The sequence below is a fragment of the Felis catus genome, chromosome A2, assembly GCF_018350175.1.
Source record: "Felis catus isolate Fca126 chromosome A2, F.catus_Fca126_mat1.0, whole genome shotgun sequence".
In the NCBI taxonomy this organism is placed as follows: domain Eukaryota; kingdom Metazoa; phylum Chordata; class Mammalia; order Carnivora; family Felidae; genus Felis; species Felis catus.
In genome coordinates, this window is record NC_058369.1 from 9,098,687 (window position 1) to 9,115,196 (window position 16,510).

Here is a 16,510-nt window from a genome sequence, read left to right on the forward strand (position 1 = left end):
AGGAAGGAAGGAAGGAAGGGAGGAACAAAGGAAGGAAGGAAGGAAGGAACAAAGGAAGGAAGGGAGGGAGGGAGGAAGTTGTTGACTTGTGATTAAAAAAAATCATGCCACCTTCAGGAATGGCTGTATCTGGGTGCTCAAACTATGTCATCAGGAATCTCTTCGTCTCTTGACCCTGTTCTTCCATGTGTAGTCTTCCCTCTAGACAGGCTCTGATGTAGCAGAGTTGCTATCCAGCCGATCCCAGTTTACATCCTATGAGATCAGCAATCTTTGTGAAAATAGAAGGGAAAGTCAGTCGGGGACTGACTCACTGAAGCAACTTGGGTTACATGCTGGTCTGGCTGCTGCGCCTGGAAGAAACTCCAGCCTTTGTAACAGGAAGGCGGCACGGATCTCAGGAGACCAAAATACGAATGCTGTTTACAGTAAATCTGGTGGGGGCCAGGAATCTACATTTTAAGGCCCCAGACCATCAAGATTCAGACTCCAGGAGATCCAGAGCCATATGCTTCCAGATTCAGTCAATAAGCAGGCAGGCTTGGGGTGCCTGGCTGGCTCAGTTGGAAGAGTATGTGACCTTTGATCTTGGAGTCATGAGTTCGAGCCCCATCCATGTTGGGTGTAGAAATTACTTAAAAATAAAATCTTAGGAAAAAAAAAACAAACAGTCAGGCTTTTGTACTGGCCAGATCTATCCTCCACCATCGACTCCTTGCGCGACCCAACCTCTCTCTGAGTCTCAGTCCCCTCCCCTGTGAAATCAGCTGATCATATTAACTTTGGAGGATGGCTAAGAGGAGGAGAGAAGCCTGGTAGAGGGCACTCCCCATGTGATCCGGGGAGAGGGAGGCCCCTCTCTGAGCCTCAGTCTTCCTTAGCTGTGAAATGGGAGCCATGTGAGGTGAGGACTTGATGTTACGGTGCGTGTTGAGGGCTCAGCTCTAGGCTGAGGGTGCCTCGCTCTTCACGCGGGCCAACTCCTTCCCCCACAGGGGGGGACTGCGCCACCCTGCTGAAGAACATCGGGGCGCTGCCTGTGGAGATGGCGCGCATGTACTTTGCCGAGACGGTGCTGGCTCTGGAGTATTTGCACAACTACGGCATCGTTCACCGCGACCTCAAGCCTGACAAGTGAGCCTTGGCCCTTCCCATCACTTCCTCCCTGCTGGTCGGGAAGCCGCGGCATGGGAGGGCCAGGAGTGGACTTGGGCCTCGTTTCTGAGACCCTCCCCTCCCCCCACCCATTGCAGCCTACTCATCACCTCTATGGGGCACATCAAGCTCACGGATTTTGGCCTCTCCAAGATGGGGCTGATGAGCCTCACCACCAACCTGTATGAAGGCCACATTGAGAAGGACGCCCGGGAGTTCCTGGACAAACAGGTGTGTGTGCGGGCATGGGGGTCACCGTGGGTGGAGTGACCCGGCAGAACCGCGGGGCCCAGGGCCTGGTGGGGGGCTCGGCTCTCCCTCGAGGCCCCTCCTGCGGCCAGGGCGCAGGCTGACGGCCTGCCCCCAGGTGTGTGGGACCCCAGAGTACATCGCACCCGAGGTCATCCTGCGCCAGGGCTACGGCAAGCCGGTGGACTGGTGGGCCATGGGCATCATTCTCTATGAGTTCCTGGTGGGCTGCGTACCCTTCTTTGGAGACACGCCCGAAGAACTCTTCGGACAGGTCATCAGCGGTGCGTGCCTCCGTGGTGGGCAGGTGGGGGCGCGGGGTCATGGGCCAGCCCAAGGCCTCGTAGACTCCAAAACGTGACCCCCAGGCCCGCCTTTTCTGCAGATGACATCCTGTGGCCAGAGGGGGACGAGGCCCTGCCCTCGGATGCCCAGCTTCTGATATCCAGCCTCCTGCAGACCAACCCCCTGGTCCGGCTTGGGGCAGGTGAGGAGTCTGCTTTTCAGAGAAACTGAGGGCGGGGGGCCGCTGTCAGAGAGCAGGACTCCCAGGGCCGCGGTCTGGGGGCTGTCTGCTGGGCTGGCCTTCAGCCCCTCCGGGACCCCCTCCCCTCCCCACTCCACCTGCTCCCTCCCCAGGTGGTGCCTTTGAGGTGAAGCAGCACAGTTTCTTTCGAGACCTGGACTGGACAGGACTGCTGAGGCAGAAGGCCGAGTTCATCCCGCACCTGGAGTCCGAGGATGACACCAGCTACTTCGACAGTGAGCAGGGACAGGGGGCGGGATCCGGTGAGGTGAGAGAGCCTGGGCGGGGACCCCAGCTGGCGGGAGGACCTCCCAGACGACAGGGCTGAGGTTGTGGTGGGGGTGTGCATTGCTGGGAGGCTGGGCCCGGTGTAGAGGTGGGGCTCAGCCTGAGAAGAGGGCAAGAAAAGAGGCCGGGGTAGGGATGGGTCCTGGAGTGGGAGGAGTTCTCAAGTTGGGCCTGCTCCGGGGCCGGTCCAGTGGGGGGTGCTAGGACCCAGAATGAGGTAGGGCCCCGGGTTGAAGGTGGGATCTGGAGGTGTGGCTTCTCTGGAGCCTCTGAGAGTGGGGCTGGGCCCCAGCTTGGGGGAGGGGCCCGAGTCCGACCGGGGGGTGGGGCAGAGGCCCGCAGGCCTGTGCCGGCGGGGTGTGGGGGTTGTGTCTGATCTGAGGAGTGGACCCTTGCCTGCGGTTATGGCCCACCCCCCAATCCTCAGCCCGCTCAGACAGGTATCACCACGTGAATTCCTATGACGAGGACGACACCACAGAAGAGGAGCCCGTGGAAATACGCCAGTTCTCTTCTTGCTCGCCGCGCTTCAGCAAGGTGGGCCGAGGCTGGGCTAGGGGTGGGTGAGACCCGGGGGGGCCGGGGCCAGTGGTGGCGGGGACCCAGGTCTCGAGCCGGGGAAGCCACTGAGGGGGTAAGAGATCCGGGAGCGATAAGGCTTTCGGGGGCGGCAGCATGGGGGTCTTGGGACCGCCCCGTGGCCTCCAGTGGAATCTAACGGGGACCCGGACAGTCGTAGAAAGGAAGCCCACGGTGGGGCTGGGCTAGTTCCGAATGGGGCGGGGTCAGGACCTGGGGCCTGGGAGGATGCGCAGTGGGGGCGGGGGCAAGGCTGGGCAAGATCTCGCCTGGGGAAAGAGCGGAAGGGGGTGCAGGCCTCGCCTGGACGAGAGTAGACACAATTGTGTGAAGCCTAGGAGGGTGGGGCAAGAACAGATTCTTGAGGGCACGGGCGGGTCAGGGCCTAACCGTGGAGCGGGGCCTGAATTGAGTTGTAGGTGGCCGGGGTACTTCCCAGAACTGGGCGGAGCCCGGCCGTGGGCAGGTGGAGCGTAGTTTGGGCGGGTCCGGCAGCGGGAAGCGCATTGGTCCGAGAGCGAAGGCGGGACCTGGGGCCGGACCTGCCTCCCACCGCCCAGCGTCTGCCCTTGCAGGTGTATAGCAGTATGGAGCAACTGTCGCAGCACGACCCCAAGACCCCCGTGGCGGCAGCGGGGCCCGGCAAGCGGGAGCCCAGCGCTAAGGGCCCGGAGGACAAGGCGGCCGGCAAGCGGGAGGGCCTGGGAGGCCTGACCCTGCGCGAGAAGACCTGGAGAGGGGGCTCCCCGGAGATGTGAGCAGGGACCGGAATGGGTTTGGGGACGGGCCCCAAAGGGGCGTGTCTCCTCTGACACCCCCCCCACCCCACCCCTTCCAGCAGCAAGCGTTTCTCGGCTTCTGAGGCGAGCTTCCTAGAAGGGGAGGCCAGTCCCCCGCTGGGCGCGCGCCGCCGTTTCTCTGCACTGTTAGAGCCCAGCCGCTTCAGCGCCCCTCAAGAGGACGAGGATGAGGTCCGGATGCGCAGGCCTCCCCGGCCCAGCTCCGACCCCCCAGGCTCGCTGGATGCGCGAGCCGCCAAAGAGGCGGTTCAAGGGGACGGCACCCCCAGCGCTGGGGACCCCGAGGCCAGTGAGTGTCCCCTTCGCCGCCTTCCCCAGTTCCCCAGTGACCATATATTGAGCATTCAGTGAGCGTGGTGCTGTTTATACAAGATCTCACCCACTCTTCACACTCCAGCCTGGGATTCTCATCAACATGGGGAACACCTCGTGTTCCATTCTCAGTCCACAAATGTATTTGAGCACTTCTGTGTATCAGGAGCTGTGCTATGGGTATGTCACCTGCTTTCATGAAACTCACAAGTAAGAGAGAGAAGTAGGAAGAGCATTCCAGGCAGAGGGAACAGCTTGCAGAAGTCCGTGGCCTTGGACCGGCCCCTAACCCACTTGTTCTGTTGCAGCTGACCGCCCACGCCCAGGTGACCTCTGCCCACCCTCGAAGGATGGGGACTCATCAGGCCCCAGGGCCACCAATGACCTGGTTCTGCGCCGGGCGCGGCACCAGCAGCTGTCAGGAGACCCCGCAGTAGAGAAGAGGCCTTCTCGAACTGGGGGCAAAGTCATCAAGTCAGCGTCGGCCACTGCTTTGTCCGTTATGATTCCTGCAGGTGACCCTGGGTTCCACATAGCAGGGGAGGGGCTGTCTCCATTTGTGGCAGGATAGGCTGATGAAAACACTGTATTTTCCCTGTCCACAATGATTGGCTCTGGGATGGACCAATGAGAACCCCGGGGCTTTGACTTGGGAGGAAGGAGGAGCAGATACAGGGAGAGATGTGTCTTGAGTCGGCCCCAATCTCTGACCATGGCTCTGTGTCTGCAGTGGACCCCCATGGAAGCTCACCCCTGGCCAGCCCCATGTCCCCACGATCTCTCTCCTCTAACCCATCCTCACGGGACTCCTCACCCAGCCGGGACTACTCACCGGCTGTCAGCGGGCTCCGCTCCCCCATCACCATCCAACGCTCTGGCAAGAAGTACGGCTTCACGCTGCGTGCCATTCGCGTCTACATGGGTGACTCAGATGTCTACAGTGTTCATCACATTGTCTGGGTGAGCGCTCGTGCTTGGAGTCTATGTCCCAAGATGAGGGGTGGGTGGGTGGAGAGAAGTCCCCCCCACCCCGGGGATGAGGGACTACTCAAACTCTAGACGAGGATTGTTGCGCACGCAGAGCTAGGTGTCTGGGGCAGGAAGCTCAGGGAGCTTTCTTTGTTACCAATCCCGTGACCCTACCCCTACTGGGTGTCCTGTCCCCAGCACGTGGAAGAGGGGGGCCCAGCCCAGGAAGCAGGGCTTTGTGCTGGTGACCTCATCACCCACGTGAACGGAGAGCCTGTGCACGGCATGGTGCATCCTGAGGTCGTCGAGCTGATCCTTAAGGTGAGTGCAAGGGAGGGAGCACCCTGCCCGGAGGGTGGGGGAAGGGTGAAGAGATCTTGGGGAACTGGAGCTGCTTGAGCAGCCTCCAGCAGAGCACTTCCCCCTTTCTGACCCCCAGAGTGGCAATAAGGTAGCGGTGACTACAACACCCTTCGAAAATACCTCCATTCGCATTGGCCCTGCCCGGCGCAGCAGCTACAAAGCCAAAATGGCTAGGAGGAACAAGCGGCCCTCTGCCAAGGAGGGCCAGGAGAGGTGAGTGGGGCCAAAGGCAGTGGGCAGGTCTCTAAACAGCGGGCACGCGCGCGCGTGTGTGTGTGTGTGTGTGTGTGTGCGCGCGCGCGCGCGCGCGCCGTGGGCGGGGCTAAGGTGGGAGGTGGTGGGGACCTGAGGAGGGAAGTGGCCAGGAAAAGTGGCCGGTCGAGGCCATGCGGCAAAAACACGAGGACAGAGAAAGAAGAGCTGGGCAAGTGGCAGAAGCCAGGGAAGGAAGCTGTGCCAGGTTTCTAGGTTGGGAAGAAAACCTTGTGGGGGCGTCTTGGAAGGTGGGCAGCGCCAGCACTTGTCAACTAAAGAGGAGACCGTCTAGGGGATGGTCCTGACCTGTTGGATATATTTAGACGGCTGGGAGGGCTGTTAGAAGGGATTTCTAGGTGAAATGAGCACGCTAGGCAAGACTGGGCCAAGGGAGGGAATTTCTTCCTTTCTAGGTAGGAGGAGCTAGGAGAGGTGGGCGGGGCCGGGAGAATGTGTTTTGATCAGTGAGTTTGTCCTGGACGCGTCGTTGAGGCGGGATTCGAGTGAGGAGCTGAACAAAATTGGGTCAGGAGAATTTCTCCCAGCCCTGTCAGGTGGGCTGTAGCCGGAGACAGAGGAGCTAGAGAGGTGGGCGGGCCAGAAAAAAGTTGGGGTTTTTTTGTTTGTTGTTTTTTTTAAAGTTGGTCTTGAGGAGCGTTTTCCTAGCTTGCGGTGGGGGCGTCCAGGAAGGAATGGGTGGAGCCTGAGGCGGGAGGAGCCTAATGGGACCAGCGGCCAGGAAAGTTCTTTTGGTTCTGATAGGTGGGTTGCAGCTGGGAAGGGAGGGGCCAGGAAGGGTGGGCGGTCGTGCGGCCCAGAAGTGGGAGAAGCCGCGAGTCCCGGAATTTGGTGAAGGGTAGGTGGCCCCCTCTTTGTCCCCCAGCAAGAAGCGCAGCTCCCTCTTCCGCAAGATCACAAAGCAGTCAAACCTGCTGCACACTAGCCGCTCGCTGTCGTCGCTGAATCGGTCGCTCTCGTCCAGCGACAGCCTCCCGGGCTCGCCCACGCACGGGCTGCCTGCACGCTCGCCTACCCACAGCTACCGCTCCACGCCCGACTCCGCCTACCTAGGTACGCTCTGCGCCTGCGCGCGGCGGGCCAGGCGGCGAAGGGTGGCGGGGCTGTGCCCTGGCGGTGCCCTCCGCGCGCTCCAGCCCCTCTCGCCCGTCCGCAGGCGCCTCCTCCCAGAGCAGCTCGCCGGCCTCGAGCACGCCCAACTCGCCGGCGTCGTCGGCGTCGCACCACATCCGACCCAGCACGCTGCACGGCCTGTCGCCGAAATTGCACCGCCAGTACCGCTCTGCGCGCTGCAAGTCGGCCGGCAACATCCCGCTGTCGCCGCTGGCGCACACGCCGTCCCCGACACAGGCGTCGCCGCCGCCGCTGCCAGGCCACACGGTGGGCAGCTCGCACACGACGCAGAGCTTCCCTGCGAAGCTGCACTCGTCGCCGCCGGTGGTGCGCCCGCGCCCCAAGAGTGCAGAGCCCCCGCGCTCGCCTCTCCTCAAACGCGTGCAGTCGGCGGAGAAGCTGGGAGCCTCGCTGGGCGCGGACAAGAAGGGCGCACTGCGCAAACACAGCCTAGAGGTCGGCCACCCGGATTTCCGCAAGGACTTTCACGGCGAGCTGGCGCTACATAGCCTCGCTGAATCTGACGGCGAGACGCCCCCCGTCGAGGGTCCTGGCGCACCCCGGCAGGTCGCCGTTCGTCGCCTGGGCCGCCAAGAGTCGCCCCTGAGCTTGGGCGCGGACCCGCTGCTGCCCGAGGGCGCCCCGAGGCCGCCGGCGTCCAGTAAGGAGAAGGAGTCCCCCGGGGGTGCCGAGGCCTGCACCCCACCCCGTGCGACAACTCCCGGGGGCCGGACCCTGGAGCGGGATGCCAGCGGCACACGGCACCAGAGCGTGCAGACAGAGGATGGAGCGGGTGGGGTGGCCAGGGCTGTGGCAAAGGCCGCGCTGAGCCCGGTGCAGGAACATGAGACCGGCAGGCGCAGCAGTTCGGGTGAGGCGGGCACACCCCCGGTGCCAATTGTCGTAGAGCCTGTGCGTCCCGGGGCCAAGGCCGGGACGCCCCAGCCTCCTGGTGCAGACTCCAAGGGGTTGCAGGAATCCACGTCCCTGGCACCTCCGGCACCTGAGGTCCCCCGGGGTCGGGAGTGCTGGGTGCTGGAGGTGGTGGAGGAGCGGACCACGCTGAGCGGGCCTCGCTCCAAGCCCACCTCCCCCAAACTCTCCCCAGATCCCCAGGCCCCCTCCCTAGCCTCCACAAAGAATGGGTCCAGCAGTGCAGGGCCCCCAGCTCCAACCGCTTCCCTCTCGGCCCCAGCCACCAAGCCTGAGGCAGGGCTGACCTCCCGGTGCCCTGCTGACGCTATACCCCCAGCAGGCCTGACCAAAAAAGGTGCGCCCTGCCCCACGCCCCCAGGCCCGTAGCCCAGAGGGCCGCTGGCTCTGCTCTGTACAGCCACCTGTATACATATGTACACATATAAATAAAGTGTGTCTGTGCTGTGTGAGCTTTCTGGGGCTCACCCCACCTCCCCTGGCGGGGCAAGACGTCGGGTTTTAGCCCCCTTGCCTGTGTGCGTCTTGAGGGACGGAATTCCAGGCCTGGTTACCAAAAAGAGGAGAGGTGAGTCTTGGGTGGACCCGTCCTTGTGGTCCCACTTCGGGTCTCACTTATGTGCCAGCTGCCCCCCGACCTTCAGGGAGAGAAGGGCTGCAGCGTGGCTTGGAGTCCCAGCGTCCACTGGAAGACAAAAAAAGTTAACAGCGCCATCCGCCAACTTCTTTTTATTTCTCAACAGTCCTGAGTCAGGTATTGTGACTCCCATCTTGCAGATGAGTAGACTGAGTCAGAGGTTAAGGCACATAATTAAGGTCACACAGTTAGGAAGGCATTGAACTGGGGTTCAGACTCAGGTCCCAACTGGCTCCTGAGCCTTAGCTCTTACATGCGCTACTGGGCTTCCTGGAAAGAAGGCTCTGTTCTCTCTGCAGGGCTTCCAGGCCTTCACCAGAGGCTGGAAGGCCTTCCAGAGGGCCGGCAGCCGGGCACACAGTGTGCCCCCACCCCGGTGCTCCTCTCTGATGTTCCGATTCATGTCACCCACACAGGCCCAGGGCCCCTCTGGGGTTACACACCACTTGGAGTGGTCTTCTGTGGCACTGAAGGTTGGCCCAGCTGGCCCAGGGAAGGCTATCCGAGTCACATCCAGCACATGCTGGGCCCTGGAGCAGTTGGAGGGTAGGATGCCATGAGAGTTTTGCCAGAATTGGACCTGCAGGTCACTGCCAAGGGCTTCTGCCAACCAGCCAGAGTACAGGTCTGTGGAGGACGGAAAAAGGGCATGGACAGGGTCAGGGTCATTGCTAGGGCCAATCTCCCCTCTCTGAGCTCAGTTTCCGCAGTTGTCAATTCCTGGAAACCCAGGGAATTGTAACATTAAAAGTTATAGCCCTTACCAAATGCTTTATGTGCATTGCTTCATTTGTAACAATCCTTTATCAGTATCCCCATTTCTCATATGGGTTAAACTGAGGCTCTGGTTAAAACACACACCACATAGCCAGAAACCAATATGTGAACCAGGTCTGTTGGTTGTCTACCAACATTTGATTGTGGCTCCCAAAGAGTCCTAGTCCCTATTCCTGACTTGCCCTCAGCCATGGACACGCTAGACAGCCCCTCTGCAGAAAAAGAGTTTGGCAACCCTCCATCTCCGGACTCACCATCTCCAAATTTTCCAAATTTGGCAAAGCTCTGGAAGGTGTCCCCTGCCTTGGATGTGAGTGTTACACTGCTGTTCCAGGGGCTTTGGAGAACATGCTGGCCATTGACCACCTTCTCCAGGCTGGGGACTTGCTGAGCGAAGGCCTCATCTAGCTTGTGGTCATACACTAGGGGGTAGGTGTAGGTCAGCTGTCTGCCTGGAGGGCAAAGGTGGAGAAAATGAGGGACTATTCCACATTCTGGCCTGGGAATCAGGGATTCACTTTGCCTCCCTGTCCACACTCACCAATCTTCGAGAATTCGGTGAGGGGAAAAGACACACAAAGCAGGGTCTGCCCATAGATTTGGGCGTTGGGAGGCCAGCTGTATGCAGCAGAGAAGGCAGGTGGAGGGAAGCGAGGAACGCTGTGGACCAGCCAGAAGCCCCCTTCTTGGTCCAGGAGCAGCACACCTGAACCAGAAGACAGGGTTCAGGAGGACTGTTTAAGGCATCCCAACAAACACATGTACCACCAGGAACAGCCTCAGTTTTCGGGGGGCCTGGGGAAGGTGTGGGCAGTGTGGAGATCACTGCTGAGCTAGCTCACTTTCCGCAGCTGTCAATTCTCACAGTCAAAAAGAAAGACCATGTTAATATAAAATGAGGAAGCAAGGGTCCAGAGTCTGACAGAGCACCCCCCGCCCCTCTGGTTAGATCAGGGGTTAGGGGTTAGGTTAGGGGTTGGGGAAAATGCATGGGAAAACCAGAGCTCTTCCCCAGCCCCAATCCGGGCCTCACCCTTCGTGTGTCCCCGACTGGAAAAGTCCTGAGCCCTACTGGAGTTAGGTGGCTGGTCGTTGTAGAGCAAGAAGGCGAGCTGGGGGAGATGGATGGGGCAACGTGAAGTTTCTCCCCCAGGCCGGGCCCTGGAGTCCCATCCCAGGTCCAGCCCAGGAGCCCCTTCACCTGGCTGGTGTTCCGGTACAGCGGCAGGAGGCTGCGGCCCACGGCCCCCGCCGAACTGTTGATGGGCCCCGCGCCATCGCGCCAGCCCCCGGAGTCCTTATCCATGTACTTGTATCGCAGACCGCTCTGCGCCGCATCCCCGGGCCCGCTCTCGGCTGGCAGCTTGTAGACGACGAACCTTGAAGTTGAGGAATGGACAGTAATGGAGGGAGGAAAAGAGAGGAAACTCCAGGCTTCATTCACCCAGGTGTGCAGCGACCCCCAGGCCAACCCCGGGAGGGGGTCGGCGCCTGCGCACTCGTACCAGTCCACAGGCTGCCCCGAGTCCCCGTAGCAGGTCAGGGTCCTTACAGGGACCCACAGCAGCGCGGCCAAAAGCAGCGAGGTCAGCGTGGTCATGGCGATTGTTCGGGTCGAGGAATCTGCGTTGGGACCGCGGGGCACCAGGTCACGAGCTGGGCCGGGCCGGTCCCTAGGCAAATTTCACTTCCCCAAACAGCCTGCGAACTCCAGCCAGGACCTCATGAGGCTGGAGACTCCGCCCACCAAGTGAAAAGCAGAGATTTGAAAGTCAATTAGGGGCGCTCCGGGGGCGGTGCTTCCTTTCTGAAGGTCACTCCCCTCAGGCGCCCCTGGCCGCTTCCCGCTTCCAGCGCATTCAACCCGAGATACGCTACCCCTGTAGCCTCGGCTCAGGCCACGCCCCCGGTGGCCAGGTGGTTTCCCGAGTCCCGCCTTCGACTCTTCTCCCGGCCAATCATGGCTCACATCCCTCCGCTAGGCCCCGCCTCCGTCTCTTTCTCCTCGGGCTAGTCTCAAACCACACTCTTCCGCCAGGACCCCATTCCTTCCCCGGCTCCTGGGTTAGCCGCAAATTTGGATTTTTTCCTCTCTTGCTTTACAATCTGAGGTCCAACTCTTGTGACCTTTGCTCTTTTAAGGGGCGCTTGTGCTCCTGATCCTCTCTTTTTTCATTCCACATGTTCTCCCGGGGTCCCCTGAGCTAGTCAAAGAATTACATTGGATCATGTCTGGGTGAAGGGTACTGAGACTCTGGGACCGGGCCGAGGGGCTCTTAAACAGCGGGAGACGGTCCCAGTGAATATAACCGGGGCTCAAGGGAGGAGATAAAGGCGATGTAACCTGATCTTGGGGTGTGGTGGTGAGGGGCGGCAAAGCCTACAATGCCAAGAAGGGTCGCTGAAGTTTAGGAGATGAGGGTGTGAAGGTGTGTACGGCCCCCAATGTCACCCCTGAGGATACAGCTTCCTCCCGTCTTCCAGCACCCAAAACCCACAAAGTCAGGCCAACGCTGAACCTTTATCTGGGAAGGGCATTGGTACAGGACCCATAACCATTCACAGCAGATCCAGGCACTATGCAGAGCTTCATTAGTCACGATGTGAAGTCCCCTGCTAGGCCCAGTGTCTCTGGGAAGCCTCACCCCACAACCCCCAACTCCCACTGCCCAGGGCGTCTTGTAAACTGGTCTGAGGGTCCAGCTCTCTGAGGGTCTGTCTCTCTGTCCGAAGTGTCTGAGAGTCCATTTATTTGGAGGGTTGTCTCGTTGTGTTTGTGTGACCACTGGATGTCTCTGTGTGGCTCCCTGTGGCTGAGGACGTGTGGGAGTTTTGGCTGGAGGCTCCCACAGGTCTGTCTATGGGCCAGTCCTTGATCTTTGGGTGGATCTGTGGGACTGCGAATCCGGGAGAGGGTCCATCCGAGGAAAACCACCCTGCGTGGATCTGCTCTTGTTCCATCCCCAATCCCCAGGAAGGTCCAAGTGTTGGGGCAGGGCTCAAAGATGACGCTTCATGTGCAAGGCCAGGTGGTCGGAGCGCGAAAAAGCGCGCGGGCAGAGCTGGCACCGGAAGGGGCGCTGTCCGGTGTGCTTCCGGTAGTGGCGGGTCAGTTCGTCTGAGCGCGCGAACCTCCAGCCACAGCCGTCCCACGTGCAGGCGTAGGGCTTCTCTCCTGGGGGGTTGGGGCAAGGAAGCCGTGAGCACTACTGCCCCCCCCCCACGCCCCCGTCCCCGGGTCTGCCTCTGCATTTGGCCCCGCTCCTTTGCTCAGCCTTGGCCCGGTACTAGGGTGAGGCAAGTGAGGCGCCTAGGGCGCAAGATGTAAGGAGGCTCTCCCTCTCAGGGGAGGGCCCTTCTCACTCCCAGGGGACGGCCCTGATTCTGCACCCAGGTCCAGCCTCTGTGACCCCGACCCTTCCTCTGTACCTGCAGTTGGCGCCAAACCCATTTTCGCTTCCTAGACCCAAGTCGTGTCCCCTACCTCTCTGGCCTCGTTTCCTGCGTCATGTTACCATGCCCGAGTCCTAAAGCCATCCTCGCCTTCGTCCTTTGGCCCTGCTCCCTATGTTCCAGCCCCACCTTGTGCCAGGGGACCTTCCAGCTGTTGGCCCAGTTCTACCCCTGGCCTTGGCCCTTGAGTCTTGAAATCGAGGCCCTGTGCAGGAGGGTTATTCTCTCCCTAGGCTCCTCCTGGCTCCTCTCCCTGAGTCCCCGCCCAGGAATGTACAGTTGGCCCTACCCTCTGCGCGGACTCTTAAACCGAGGCCACTCCCTTTCTCCTCCCCGCAGCCTCTATTCCACAGGCCCGCCCCGTTTTAGGATCCTGGGACCTGGCTTCTCCTCCTGTGCCTACCCTCCTCTTTCCCAGCTATTGTCTCTATCCTCCTGGGTCGGCCTCTGCCTCTAGGCACCGGAAGCTGACTCTGGCCCTGCCTCGGCCCCTGAGTGCCAGCCACGCCCCCACGGTCTGGCTCCGCCTTCGTGCAGATCAACCGGCCTTTCATAGTCCCGGCTCCTAACTCCGTTCTTCGCTTGCCCAGACCTGAACCCGATGTCTTTGACCTCGCCGCTGGCATTCCAAGCTTGTCACCTCCCCGCAGTCCCTCCTCTAGGCAGGTTTTCTGCGTCTTAGCCGGTCCTCTGCCCAGGTCTTACCTGTCATCAGTTCCTTGAAACGGTCCTCAGGTTTCCCTGGTTGTCTCTGTGCCCCCGCCCGCCTCCCGCACCGCTGCCTGTCCGGCTCCTGAGGTCCCAGGCCGGCTCCCAGCTTCCTCTGCCCTGCCCCTTGCTCCGCTTTTAGCCTCGCCACTTGCTCGGGTTTTCTCGCTCCCCAAGCCATTCTCTGCTCCCGAGGCTCATCCTCCAGCCCCGCGCCCGCTCCCTCACCTGTGTGCGTGCGCAGATGAGCCTTCAGGTGTGAGCTCTTGGTGTAACTCTTGCCACAGCCCGGGTGAGTGCATGTGTGCGCCGCCTGCCTCTTGCGCGCCCACGATCGCCGGCTGCGTTTGGATGGCGCGGCCTCCGCGATCCCCCCTGGGTCTCCTGCGGTCCCCCGGAGTCCCGCACCCGCCGTCCCGGGTCCCAGACAACTCAGGAAAGAGGGGGGTGCGGTGGGGCCGGGAGCAGGCGCTGGGAGCCCGCGGAAGAGCTGGAAGTGCCCTTGGTACTGCGGGACCGGGTACAGCGCTGGGTACCCGGACAGCAGCCCGTAGGGGGCGCCTGGCGCCGTGGGCACCGAAAGCCCGGTCCTCGAGAAGTAGCTGCCGGAGGAGGTCGCGCCTGGCCCCGGGTACACCGGCTGCAGCGACAGTGCCTTGGGCTCGGGAACCGGGCCCAGGGAGGAGCCCACGAAGGCGTCGGGGCCCGGGGCTCTGGGGGCCGGGCGTGCCCAGCCCGGGTGCTCCTCGGGACCCAAGAACCCAGCCACCAGCCCCGAGCCGCCCACATACGAGCCAAGAGTCTCGGGTGGCGGCGGCGGCGGCTGCGGCTGCGGCTGCGGCGGCAGCTGCGGGGGCGGAAGCGGGAATTGCGCCGCGGAGCACTCGCCCGGCGCCAAAGCGCAGGTTTGGGGCGCGCCGCCCGGCTCCGGGCACGGGAAATTGGTGAGAAGGAGATCCAGATCCCAGGAGGTAGCCGAGTCCCTCTCGTCGTCTTCGTCCTCCCTGGGCGCGTCCTGCGACTCCGGCCTCACGTGGAGGGGCAGCCCGGTGGGATCCGGGGGACCCGGACCCAAGTCCTGCACCTCCTCAGAGCGCCACCACTGGGGAGGGGAGCCGGTAGCGTGAGGCTCGGGGGACACCAGGGTACCCTGCCCAGAGATGGACGGGGCCTGACGCCCTGGTGGGGGTAGACTGGCCAGAGGCTCTGGAAAGGGGTCTCCTTTGTTTGTCTGTCATGTCAGTCTGTCCCCCTCCCTTACAGGGCAGACTCGCTCTAGCGCCCCCCCCCCCCAAGTCCAGGGACAGAGGTCGATGGGGCTGGAGACCCAAGATAAGACGGACATTATCTGGAGCCACACTCAGGCTTGGGGGAAGGGGTGGAAGAGACAAGAATGGAAGGCTGGGGGGGGGGGCTTGCCTTGGTTCCACCCTCCCCACTCTCCCTCTCCTTCCCTGTCCCCCCCCCCAAGAATTAATTCCCAAGATTAATACTTGGATGTTCCCTATATGCATTTGCTGTCCCCCCCCCATATCTGGAGTGGGCTCACTGTGGACCCCTGCAGTTTTCAGCTCCAAGCCTCAGGTTTTTTGTATCTTAAGTAAGCTCTACACCCAATGTGGGGCTTGAACCCACCTGAGATCAAGAGTTGCATGCTCTACCGACTGAACCATTCAGGTGCCCCTACAAGCCTCAGTTTTATATGACGGACATAGGTTCTTAGACAAGGTTCAGACCCTTGGCCTGGACTGAGGACCCCCAGCCTTGGGTAAGATTCAGAACAAGATGCAGACTAGACCCCCCCCCACACACACACACACAAGCTCTAGCCACAGCCCAGGACCCAGCCAGCCCACCTACACCCCGCCTGGCCCCACCTTGAGAAAGTCTTCCTGTGTGTCCGGGAAGGGGCCCAGGGTGGTCAGCGTGCTGATGGAGGGCAAGGCGGTCTCAGCTGCGGCCATGGCCGGCTGGTGCCCACCCTGGGCCTCAGGCCTCCTCTCCCTCCGTGGCCTCGTGGGCTCTGAGACACCAATGGCCCCTTGGAGGGCTCTTCTCTGCCCTCAGCTGATTGGCTACAATCCCTGATAAGAGGCAGGCAAGGCGGGGGGTCACCGTTTCTGGGGAACAGACCTCATCTCAGCCTCCTTAGGGGCTGGGCCTTAAGGACTGACCCCGTATGCAAAGCCAAGTCAGGTGTTCAGGGGCTGGGGGTTCGGAGGTTGAGGGTTCAGGTGTCGGGTAAAGTGAGGCACCGAGTCCCCACAAAAAGAGAGACTTGGGCGTCTGTTCTTAGTTACCTTCCTGTAGGAGGGGATAACAGACAGAATGGGGGTCCTGGGAAGGGGCTTCAAGTCCCCCTTTCCCCTGACCACGGCCTTGTAGCTCTCCCCCTCCCCACTAAACAGCAGTAACCTTGCTGATGGCGGGATTCGGCACGAAGTCCTTGCCAAGCGGAGCATTATCAGACGGCCCAGATGTTGGACGCTGTTATCAGGTGGGGGCCCAGAAGAGCCAAACTCTGTTCCTGACGGGCAGGAGGGTTGGGGGCTGGGGCTTCAGGTTAGGTTGGTTTGAAATTGCCTGGATTGTGAGTTTCCAGGGTCGAGCCCGGCGCCAGGAGGAGCCCCTGACAAACAGCTGCCACTGTCTGCCGTGCCCTCCCTCGCCCCCACCGTGGTGCCGCACGGAGTAGGGTGTGTGAAGGCCGGGGCCACCGCAGCCACCATTGCTCTGATGCGATGGGGCAGGGGAGATGACCTCCCCTCCTGCGTGAAACGGGACACTCAAGTACCTGAATTACAGGAGGCCCTCACAGCCACCCCCCTGCTCTGGGCCTGGCTGACGTTTGGTTCCTGCCCCACATGGGGGAGGAATCCAAGGTTGTGCACCAGGGACCTCCGGTGTTGTGTCCTGGGAGGCTGGGTGGATGATACAGACACGCGTCACAGACACGCAGCTGACAATCATATGCACACACAATGTGCAATTCCACAGTGACACAAATTCCTGGTTCTTCCGTCACACGGACCGTCTAGTCCCGTGGCATGTGTAAGTGTGTGTGTGTGTGTGTGTGTGTGCGTCGCACGGACACACAATTCCCAGGCACAAACCACACCTATACACCACACTGGCCACACAATGTTGTAGTCACACAATCTCTTAGACACAGAATTCGTAATCACGCGGACGGGTGCTGACGCACTCACACACCGCTACAACACACAATCGCATTGACGTGATTTTGCCACAACCGAACGGACACACAGATATCCTTGGATATGTTCTCACAGAGCTACAGAAGATTCAGTTACACGACCCCCACGAAACACAGATGTAGCCTCCAGACACAAAAGCATAAAACACCCCCCCCCG

At 61.2% G+C, this 16,510-nt stretch overlaps 3 protein-coding genes and 1 long non-coding RNA gene across 8 annotated transcripts in view; 1 reads left to right on the forward strand and 3 right to left on the reverse strand.

The window, feature by feature from the left end:
- LOC123382306 overlaps positions 1-425 on the reverse strand; it is a 4,024-nt gene extending 3,599 nt beyond the window's left edge. The window contains exon 1 of the long non-coding RNA XR_006590505.1: positions 112-425. This is a non-coding gene — a long non-coding RNA (uncharacterized LOC123382306). The remainder of the gene's footprint in view (positions 1-111) is intronic.
- MAST1 (microtubule associated serine/threonine kinase 1) overlaps positions 1-8,012 on the forward strand; it is a 27,082-nt gene extending 19,070 nt beyond the window's left edge. For 4 of the 5 annotated variants that reach the window (XM_023245943.2, XM_023245950.2, XM_023245958.2 and 1 more), the window contains 14 exons: positions 996-1,134; positions 1,254-1,386; positions 1,523-1,688; positions 1,790-1,891; positions 2,044-2,166; positions 2,646-2,755; positions 3,373-3,551; positions 3,636-3,886; positions 4,218-4,424; positions 4,640-4,869; positions 5,077-5,199; positions 5,318-5,454; positions 6,380-6,567; positions 6,671-8,012. In XM_023245943.2, the coding sequence (XP_023101711.2) occupies positions 996-1,134; positions 1,254-1,386; positions 1,523-1,688; positions 1,790-1,891; positions 2,044-2,166; positions 2,646-2,755; positions 3,373-3,551; positions 3,636-3,886; positions 4,218-4,424; positions 4,640-4,869; positions 5,077-5,199; positions 5,318-5,454; positions 6,380-6,567; positions 6,671-7,929 (3,347 nt within the window). In that variant the 3' untranslated portion in view covers positions 7,930-8,012. The remainder of the gene's footprint in view (positions 1-995; positions 1,135-1,253; positions 1,387-1,522; positions 1,689-1,789; positions 1,892-2,043; positions 2,167-2,645; positions 2,756-3,372; positions 3,552-3,635; positions 3,887-4,217; positions 4,425-4,639; positions 4,870-5,076; positions 5,200-5,317; positions 5,455-6,379; positions 6,568-6,670) is intronic. The other variant, XM_023245939.2, reaches the window with a different exon arrangement.
- A 262-nt stretch (positions 8,013-8,274) lies between these two features.
- Positions 8,275-10,865, reverse strand: DNASE2 (deoxyribonuclease 2, lysosomal). Its single transcript, XM_003981919.5, has 6 exons — positions 10,480-10,865; positions 10,176-10,353; positions 10,008-10,086; positions 9,516-9,680; positions 9,229-9,426; positions 8,275-8,824 (listed from the first exon to the last, which is right to left on the reverse strand). The coding sequence occupies exons 1-6, from the start codon at positions 10,572-10,574 to the stop codon at positions 8,415-8,417; spliced, it is 1,125 nt and encodes a 374-aa protein (XP_003981968.3). The 5' UTR covers positions 10,575-10,865; the 3' UTR covers positions 8,275-8,414.
- A 611-nt stretch (positions 10,866-11,476) lies between these two features.
- Positions 11,477-15,751, reverse strand: KLF1 (Kruppel like factor 1). Its single transcript, XM_023245968.2, has 3 exons — positions 15,013-15,751; positions 13,364-14,237; positions 11,477-12,149 (listed from the first exon to the last, which is right to left on the reverse strand). The coding sequence occupies exons 1-3, from the start codon at positions 15,097-15,099 to the stop codon at positions 11,974-11,976; spliced, it is 1,137 nt and encodes a 378-aa protein (XP_023101736.2). The 5' UTR covers positions 15,100-15,751; the 3' UTR covers positions 11,477-11,973.
- Positions 15,752-16,510: the final 759 nt, after the last annotated feature.

Bases quoted from the DNA above. Each gene is read 5' to 3' on its own strand.
- KLF1 (XM_023245968.2), bottom strand. From the start codon at position 15,099: ATGGCCGCAGCTGAGACCGCCTTGCCCTCCATCAGCACGCTGACCACC. The intron at 14,238-15,012 runs GTGGGGCCAGGC...TCCCCTCCCCAG, and splicing joins CACAGGAAGACTTTCTCAAG to TGGTGGCGCTCTGAGGAGGT. The intron at 12,150-13,363 runs GTGAGGGAGCGG...CCAACCCCCCAG, and splicing joins TCATCTGCGCACGCACACAG to GAGAGAAGCCCTACGCCTGC.
- DNASE2 (XM_003981919.5), bottom strand. From the start codon at position 10,574: ATGACCACGCTGACCTCGCTGCTTTTGGCCGCGCTGCTGTGGGTCCCT. The intron at 10,087-10,175 runs GTGAAGGGGCTC...CATCTCCCCCAG, and splicing joins TGTACCGGAACACCAGCCAG to CTCGCCTTCTTGCTCTACAA. The intron at 8,825-9,228 runs GTGAGTCCGGAG...CGTCCTCCACAG, and splicing joins ATTTGGAAAATTTGGAGATG to ACCTGTACTCTGGCTGGTTG.